The 9,640-nt window shown below is 40.0% G+C and overlaps 1 protein-coding gene across 2 annotated transcripts in view; it reads right to left on the bottom strand.

The window, feature by feature from the left end:
* Positions 1–2,485: 2,485 nt before the first annotated feature.
* Positions 2,486–9,640, bottom strand: part of RNF144B (ring finger protein 144B) — a 100,146-nt gene continuing 92,991 nt past the window's right edge. For both annotated transcript variants that reach the window (XM_077492259.1, XM_077492260.1), the window contains exon 8: positions 2,486–6,169. In XM_077492259.1, the coding sequence (XP_077348385.1) occupies positions 6,026–6,169 (144 nt within the window). In that variant the 3' untranslated portion in view covers positions 2,486–6,025. The remainder of the gene's footprint in view (positions 6,170–9,640) is intronic.

The following is a 9,640-nucleotide window of genomic DNA, read 5'->3' as shown; positions in this document are numbered from 1 at the left end:
AGCTTTCAGTAATGCTGACAGCATGACATGGGAAGGGGTCTTCTTTCTTAAGTAACACCCTTTTATAATCAACTGTCTGCTGGACACCTGTTTAATGAATAATTAGACTCACCTGCAGTTAAATTCTTGTTAATTATGATTTTGTCTAAAATTTTGCTTTGCTCCTCAGACTTTCATTGGATTGGATCCATTTTTGCCACATGGTCTTGAATGAATTTGTTCAGAAAAATACTTTCTTGTGTGTACAAATTAACAAATCTTGGATGCAATCAATGGCCCGCATTTGTGGGAGTATTTTGTAGTATAGTGTCCTATAGAAAATGTTGAATCTGAAAGGAAAGTAAAGGTTTTCTGACAAATCTGGGGTGTACTCATTAATGCTGAGCACTGTATGTACTGTGTTTCCAAGAAAATACCACAATTTTAAAGGAATCACCATGAAGAGGTTGAAATCAGGAGTGATTTATTAAAGTAGCAGAGCATGTTCACTTAGTGGATTTTCATCTATCTTAGTGAATAATGTGAAGAAGGAGAAAATTTGATTTGCAAAGAATATCCAATCATGTGCAAAGATAATTAAAACGAAAAACAAGATATTTGCAAGCAAATGATTGGATGACTTAACCCCCCTAGCGGTAATCCCGAGTCTGGCTTGGGTTAGGATTTTACTGATAGGAGCGGTAACCCCGAGCCAGACTCGGGATCGCTTCGCTGGATGCAGGGGAGGACACAGGGAGACTTACTTACCTGGAGGGGAGAGCAGAGAGCCAAAGACTGACAGTCACAGCTTTCTGCTCAGAGCAGAGGGGGAGAACTGAGCGATTATCAGTGTTTGATCACTCAGTTCTCACTGAAAAGCCGACAGGGGACAGATGCAGCATCAATCCAATGGTTAGTATAATTGTTTGTTTTTTTACAATCCTGAACTTTTTTTTTAAGTTAGCACAACTGTGCCTCATTTACTAAACTAGATAATTTTCTCTTTGCAAAGGGAATTTTCACTCAGTATAGTGAGTTAGGTTAAAGGGGTTGTAAAGGTTCGTGTTTTTTCACCTTAATGCATCTTATGCACTAAGGTGAAAAAACACCTGTCAGTGACCGCCCCCCCCCCCCCCGTTTTACTTACCTGACCACTCAAACTTGACTCACAGGGAGGCGCTGTCTCTCTGCCTGGGGTTCTTGGCTGTTGAATGGATAGATTGGTAGCAGCGCAGCCATTGGCTCCCGCTGCTGTCAATCAAATCCAATGATGCGAGCGCCGGGGGCGGGGCTGAGTCCTACATTTGGCCTCTATGGACGACGAATGCTGGACTTGGGAGAGCACCTGCAGGGTAACCCCCCCCAGGAGAGCGCTTCTCCTAGGGGTTTATCTGATGTGAAGGGGAGCCAAGAGAGCCGCCCAGGGACCCCAGAAGATGGGGTTCGGGGCCACTCTGTGCAAAACGAGCTGCACAGTGGAGGCAAGTATGATATGTTTGTTATTTATTTTTGAGAAAACAAACCTTTAGTGTCACTTTAAACTTTACCGACTTCAATCATCCAATCGTGTGAGCAAAAACACAAATTTTTGGGTTTAAATTTCTTTGCACACTTTGAATTTAAATATACTCTACACCTTTAATAAATTCAGGGTCATTGTCAGGATGATAAATATGATATTCTGACTAAAGCCTGGTACACACTAGTAGTTATTTTCTTTCAACCCAGCGGGCTGAAGAAAAAAAAACTGAAGAGCTCAGGAGTTATCGCTGTACCAACAATCCAATTTTTTTGTACAGCGATCTCCCCTGCTGAGCTATTGTGTTCTGATAGGGGGGTGGCCCCTCTGCCAGAACACACCAGTCAGTGCTCCGAGAGCGCTGTTTGGATACCAATTGGCAGACCTTTTTCGGTCATGCCCTTTCGACAAAAGTTGGACGAATGGATGTCTTCTGGCGGACTGACTGTTGTGCACGTGGGCCAAATGTCGGCCGGTCTCTATTGAACAGGCCGATGTCGCCCTATATTCTGACTGTGTGTACTAAGCTTTAGACCCAGGATACCACTCAGTCCTCCTCCCTAAATACAGTCTAGACTGCTATGCATCTTTATCTCAGTGTATGCCACTGTCAGCAAAGATAATACTGGAGGTAGTACCATGGGCATTGTATGGTAACTTCCGGTAATTGCAATAAAACAAGAAGTAAGAATCAGAAAAGATATGGTTGGTAGAAAAGTACTATGATTCAAACATTTGCCATCAGTGATGGTGGCAAACCTGGGAATTAAACATGAGAGTAGCATGGAGCACTAGTCTCTGGTAATATCACTTATAATAACACATATGATTTTGAGTCAGGTTGTGACAGTCATTTAATTGCGAGACAGCTCAGGGACACAAACAGAAGCCATCATAAGAGGAAGGTGGTGGTGCTGATTTAAAAAAAAAAAAGCCATACCAACATTTTACTAAAAAACAAAACACATACAGAAGAAGAGAACATAGTTGCAGATTTGCCAACATATATCTTTAATAAGCATCATGTGCACATTATACAAGTTCTGCAGTAAGATTCAGTCAGAATCCCAGAGTTTAATTAGCCACAGAAACTCTGTAATTCCTCTGTGTCGGTGATCCAATGGATGAGTTGGCAATCCCACCTAGCTGGACAGTATTAACACAGTACAGGCATACCAACAAGGACATTAAGAAAAATAAGGTGCATATATTACAAGCCATATCATTACCTGCATTTTTATTGTAAAGTATGCTCATTGCACTATACATTATGAACAAAATGTTAGCAATGGAAATTCTTAAAAATATATTCTGGCTTAAATGTATTACTTAAATAACTCTGGCATATTGCGAACATTGCAAAAAGCTCTGAATCCACTGCACATTTGCCAAAAGGAATTTCTTCCCAACAAGGGAAACATAATAGTCATATAAATTACAACAGGAACACCAAAAATTGGTTACCAATAATAATTTAGCACCAGATAGCTAAAATTCCCTTTTAAATGTATTATAGTACACTTACCAAATATCTGTTTCCCCTTTTTGGAATATAAATAACTATATATATACAAAAGTATAATATACATATATAAGTGATTGAGTATATTTAAAGTTTTACTCTCTACAGTCTATTTTAGTTTTACTAGGAATGTGTTGCAAGCATACACATGAATGTGTAACTATGTATGCTCATAATGCTTTGAACAGCTTTGTATGTCCTGTATAACATTTTACACAGGAAATGCAAAAACCAACAATAATATGCAGCGTACAGTAACCTATAGCAACCAAAAGTTTCAGGTTACTATTCAGATCAAAGATTAAAGCTGGCCTCCGTGTACATAGAAAAGACAAATTATTGCATCTCTGTATTCACCAATACATAACTACATTTTATTAATGTAAGCAGTGTAAGTACCTGAAGTAGAAATGATATCCACTGTACAGCAGAGCTCAGACTTGGAAAGACAGAAGCAGCTCAAGGAGCCAATCAGCTGTGCTGCAGTGTTCATGGGCAAGCAAGGGACATGCTGATATGAGAAGAGAGCAGAGTGAAAGATAGATGAGCTTATCTATCTGCTGTTTAAAGTGATTGTAAAGTCTCGTTTTTTTTCCCCTATAAAAATAACAAACATGTTATACTTACCTGCTCAGTGGATTTGCACAGAGCAGCCCAGATCCTCCTCTTCTGGGTCCCTCTTCTGTGATCCTGCCACCCCCCCCCCCCTCCTGTTCAGTGCCCCCACAGCAAGCAGCTTGCTATGGGGGCACCTGAGCCGAGTCACAGCTCCCTGTGTTCATTCAGACACGGAACCCCTACCTGACCCCGCCCCTCCCCCATGATTGGCTAGCTGACTTTGGTTGACAGCAGCGGGAGCCAATGGCGCCGCTGCTGTGTCTCAGCCAATCAGGAAGGAGAATCTTGCATGGCTAAGAAACTCGTGGACATCGCTGGACAGAGAGGGACCTTGGGTAAGTGTTAGGGGGGCTGAAGCACACAGAAGGCTTTTTATCCTCGATGCATAGAAGGCATTAAGATAAAAAACCTTCTGCCTTTACAACCACTTTAAAGTGGATATAAACCCGAAATTGTATTTATTTATTTTTTAATGTCATAATGTAGAGTATAAGATTTCCAATCATTTGAACCCAGTCTTGCCACAAAAAGTTAATCCAGCTCTGAGCAATCCTCTTATTGTTTAGTGAGATAAATCTTGCCAAACAGAGAAAAACTTTGTCAAATCCTCCCCCTTGCTGTGAGTGACAGGTGATTTACATATCTCGTGCACTAGCCTAAGAGACATGCATTATTTTTGAATTCCCTGGGCGGGGAGTCTACTGACATCACAACTCCACCCCCTGAGCCCTGGAAAACAGACCCACCCACAGAATATGCAGTTTTTCAGGTCTCATAGCGGACAGAGGGGAGTCATTTGACAGGTAAAGATACATGCAGGAGGCGTGTATATCCTTATAGATAACCCCTATGGCAGTAGTTTAGAAAGGATGACATTCGGTTTACATCCACTTTAAGGCAGCTCATAGTTGATTCTTTTTTTTTTTTTTTTTGTTCAACCAGCGGGTTAAATGAAAAAAAAATGATGTGACTCCCCCATTTACATATTCAAGAATTGGGGAATCCTCCCCACTAAGCCTTTGTATTCTGACAGCGGGGAGATTTCCCCACCATCAGAATACACTGATCAGCATAGCCAATGTCACTGATCGAGTGGAAATTTTCCAACAAGGCGGTTGATCGGTAAACTGACTTCTGTACAACCTGCCATACATGGATCAAAACTCAGCTGGTCCCTGCTGAAGCAGCCACATTTCAATCCATGCATGGTTGGCTTCACTTAACTACAGCAGAGGTAAAACAGGTCTTCTGCTCTGTCAGACAGGGTGGTGTTGAGTAGCAAAGCTGTGTAAAGCTCAGAACTAGTTGAAAATAAATACAAATCCTTAGGCAGGTTAAAAACCACCTACAGTACTTCACAATAGAGTTATTCACGGTATTTTATCTGTGTATTTGCCCAGCATTCAACTTTAATTCTATTGCATTACTGACCTTTTTATACTGCTCTCTTTCTTATACCAATGTATAGAATGCATCTTTCCCACACACACACACACATATATAATATATATATATATATATATATATATATATAAATTCATTAAAAAAATGATATATATATATATATATATATATATATATATATATATATATATATATATATATATATATATATATATATATGAATTTTGGTCAAAAGTCCCATGTACAGCCCATGGTACATTTCCACATTAAGGCATCCATCAACAATAATACATCTCTTGGGACAAAACATATTAGCAAATACTATCTTGAAAATGTGCATGAGTGATATCTAAAGTGGACCCCCCCTTCAAATGTAATAAAGCCCCCGTGCATGATTTTTGTATTAGCTTACATTTAACTTGTTTGCACTGCCTGGTTCGCTGAAACACTGGTGAAGTCACATGCGCTATACAAGCTGTGAAGTGGTTTGTTATTGTTCAACAATAGTCCACTTCACAGTTTATGCTGTATATGTGTGCAATCAGGTGTATGCAACACGTGGGATGGTTTGTTATCAAACACATAGGCAAAACAGCTTGCACATGCTCAGTACGAGGTGTGAAGTGGTTTATTATTGAACAGTCACAAACCTCTCCACAGGTCATACATGCCCAAGAACAGACGACACATCGTCAATGAGGTGGCTTAGATAAGGAAGATTAAGCTGCCCACTAATGATGTTATTTAAAAAAATGGCAGCATACTTTCCATCCACTGGGGGAGGGGGTTGGGTTGAGGATAAAGAACAGAGGCTGCAAAAGGCATAGAAGAAAAGAATTCTAACTAAGTTTATTGGTTTTCACCTAAAGATTGCATTGCTGTTACACGAATGAAGAGAGAAGGTCCACTTTAACGAGAAATGCTGAGATTCCGCTAAGTACATCTGTCCTTTGGGTTTCCAGATTAAAGGCTTAAATAAATGTCTAAGCACTTGTTGCTGGGCTGTGCTTTTTCTTCTTTCCTTTGCAGGATTTACAGACACAGCAAATGATGCATGGTGATGCCAAAAGTAGTAAGGGTGATGTCACAATAGCAATGATACCAAGGCCAACTAGGATCCCCACAACCTGCATTAAAAAGAAGTTAAAAGATCCTGTAAAATCCAACAGCAATGTAGAACGATACATTTTATTCTTACATACAGTACGAGATAATATTATGTTTAGCTAACACAGAATAACATTAGTAGCTCAAATTATTTTAGTTGTACTTTTTTTTTCAGATGTGAGTAACAAAAAGTCACTTATCACTGACTTATTTAAAGGCACTACAACATGTTTCCCACTAAAACAAAAAAAGGCACCAGTTAAATCTGTACTGTAGTAGCATAGATGAATGGGCTGAATATTGGCCAGTTTAATAGAAACTGGCTGACAATCGGCCCGTGTGTACAGCAGCCGGTCTGACAGATGACAGCCAAATGTCCAGCTTTTGTCAAACTGCCTGGCATGGCCAAAACAGGTCTGCCAATCAGCATCTGGGTTGTTCTGGCAGGGGGGACGTCCCCTTATCAGAACACAATAGCTCAGCTGGGTAATTGCTGTACTAAAATTTGATTGTTAGTACAGGATCTCCTGTTTCTTTTTTTCAGCTTTTTTTTTTATTCAACCAAACAAAAAAATAATGATGATGGCGTGTACCAGGCTTTAGACCAGGTTTACACCTGTTTATTCTCTGAAAAGTGATCCGTGGTGGATCCAGGCAGAGTTGGGTCTGGGTACGGTGTCCAAGGTACATACCAAGTAACCAATCTGGAAAATACTAGGTAGCAGAAGGCACTAGGCAGTCAGATGTTGAAAAGAGATGAAAAAATAAAAATTACTTCTCTAAAAGAGAGCAGGTCCTTCACCTAAGGACACTAGTTTTTTGTAAGAGCCTCAGAGTGAGCAGGGGTATATATGAATACGCTCTAGGGTCAGCCCTAACAAAAGTTTTTGCCTGTGTCCAATGTTCATCACTTGAAGGTAGTAGTATAGGTCTTTGAATACCAGGCCTGTGTCCCATATTGTATGATTAGAAAAAAATGTTTTGCCTTTAGTTATACTTTAAACAAATCAGTGTTTTTTTTTTTTCTTTTATTACATGCACTAAATAGCTGCAGTGCAGCAAGGGATAAGGGTTGAATACAAAGAGACTAGTATATTCTATCTAAAGGGACAATTCTATTAAGATAGTAGTAAAAAGAAACTTTCATCAACGATTCATTTAGAGGTCCTTAACTTGAAATTAAATCTAATAATGAAATACTGATATGTTACTAATGCAGTGTTCAGCCTGCTCTCTGCGCCAAACTAAATTCTGCTGCTTTTGTTGTCAGCAAATAAATAGAAAAAAAAAACTGTGATTTAGACTACAAACATAAAATTGTACACAAACAACCAAATAATCATCATTTTCTTAGATATCATCATCATACCTGTACATACCTAAAAAGTAATTAACCAGGATATTTTATTACTATACTATGATACAACAGACAAAGATGATACAAAAGAAAGTTCAGATGTATGTTGTTATTCAAATACAACATTTGCATGTGTATACATAAATTATTAAATTGATAGTAAGGCCTTTTTCATATGTGCGGTAGAGCTGCACAATTAATCGTTAAAAAAAACACGATCTTGATTCAACCCCTTCACGATCTCTATGCAGAATTTCCCAATTCATTCATCTGACAAGTGAAGAGCCTTCTCTGCTCACTCAGCCGTCCAAAAAAAAAAACGGGCAGTCTGCCAAGATTTTCACAACATTGTGGTGCTAGTAGAGAACTAGAAACATTGTAACTTTTCCTTCTTAGGCCTCTTTTACACGGGACGGATCCGTGATGATCCGCCCTGTGAACATCCGGTTGCTCAGCGGGGATCGCTCGGTCGATCCCCGCTGAGCAGGCAGATGACATGTCCATATCTGCACACTTTGCAGGGATGGACCTGTCAGAGCGCCGCTCTCCCCTATGGGAGATCGGATGATGATGGACCGCAGAGTCCGTCGTCACCCGATCCGATGACGGATGGAAAAGCAGGTTTTTCCTCTATCACACTTTTTTTGGATCGGAGCGGGTCGGATGTCAGCGGTCACTGCTGACATCCAACCCGCTCCATAGAGGTCTATGGAGCATCCTTTCAGTCCGCCTAAAAAACTGACAACTGGACCTGAACAGATCGTTCATGTGAAAGAGGCCTTAGATCAAAGGGATGAACTTCAGTGTGTAAATGAAGGAAGTTTAACCACTTAAAGTCCTAAACGTTTTTCTGACACTTGTTTCTTACAAAGTTAAGATCAGTATTTTTGCTAGAAAATTACTTGGAACCCCCAAACATTATATATTTTTTTTAGCAGAGACCCTAGGGGAAAAAATGGTGATTATTGCAATATTTTATGTCACGCTATATTTGCGCAGTGGTCTTTCAAATGCAATTTTTGGGGAAAAAATACACTTCAATGAATTTAAAAAAACGAAAGTTAGCCCAATTTTTTTGTATAATGTGAAAGATGATGTTACGCCATGAGAATCATGAGAGAATCGTGATTTTTATTGAAAGCAAAAAAACTGTGATTCTCATTTTAACCAGAATCGTGCAGCTCTAATGTGCGGTAGTCCCTACAGCCCTTCTGAAAATTGATTTGCAGTAGATCGTTTTTCAGAGTCGGTTTGTAGGCATCCACAAGGCAAAACTGCTTCCTTTTGAATGCCTGTTTTTGTACTTGCCCTTCTTTTTCAGCCAAGGGTAGATATGCATTGACATATGCTTGGTTCACAGATGCGGCACAATCATATTGACTTCAAACTTGACATGCTGTGTTAAAATTAACATACTACAAAGCTAAGCATTGTGGCCAAGGCAATGTGTACTCACCCGAATGGGCACCATGTTCATTAGGACCCCTTTCCCACTGAAGATCGCCCCGCGCTAGCAGTAAAGCACTGCACCTTTTAGCACTTTGCAGGCGCTTCGGCAGTGCTGTCCATTGATTTCAATGGAAGGGCGGTTTAGGAGAGGTGTATACAACGCTCCCGCACCGCCTCAAAGACGCTGCTTACAGGACTTTTTTCTGTCCTGCAAGCATACCGCTCCAGCGTGAAAGCACTCAGGCTTTCACACTGGGGAGGCATGGAAGGCAGTTTACAGGCGCTTTACAGGCTCTACTTTTAGCACTAAAATGCCTGCAAAACACCTTCAGTGTGAAAAGGGTCTTAGAGGTGGGTTGTGGAGGAAGCGATAAAAACGTGGATCAACCACCTGTTTATACTAAGGCTAAGCTTTCAAAAATCTCTCAAATTCTCCAGAATGTTAAAAGTGAAAATGTTTGCAGCCGAGACCTCTTCTTTTACTATGATTTTATATGTTTTCAATTTAACAGTCAGTTATTTTATTAGCTGGGAAAACAAATAATTGGACATTTGTTTTTTTTTGCACTCGTAGTTAACTGTACTTCCCCCATGCATCTCTTGCAGGTTATAACATGAGGGCAGCTTGCAACTGTTTATATTTGCATAGTTTGATATCTATCCAGGAGAGGTCTACAGCTGTACT

Source organism: Lithobates pipiens, unplaced genomic scaffold (genome assembly GCF_037356315.1).
Source record: "Lithobates pipiens isolate NorthernLeopardFrog02 unplaced genomic scaffold, aLitPip1_a1.2 Scaffold_19, whole genome shotgun sequence".
Taxonomy (NCBI): domain Eukaryota; kingdom Metazoa; phylum Chordata; class Amphibia; order Anura; family Ranidae; genus Lithobates; species Lithobates pipiens.
This window is presented reverse-complemented; position numbering and strand designations above follow the sequence as displayed.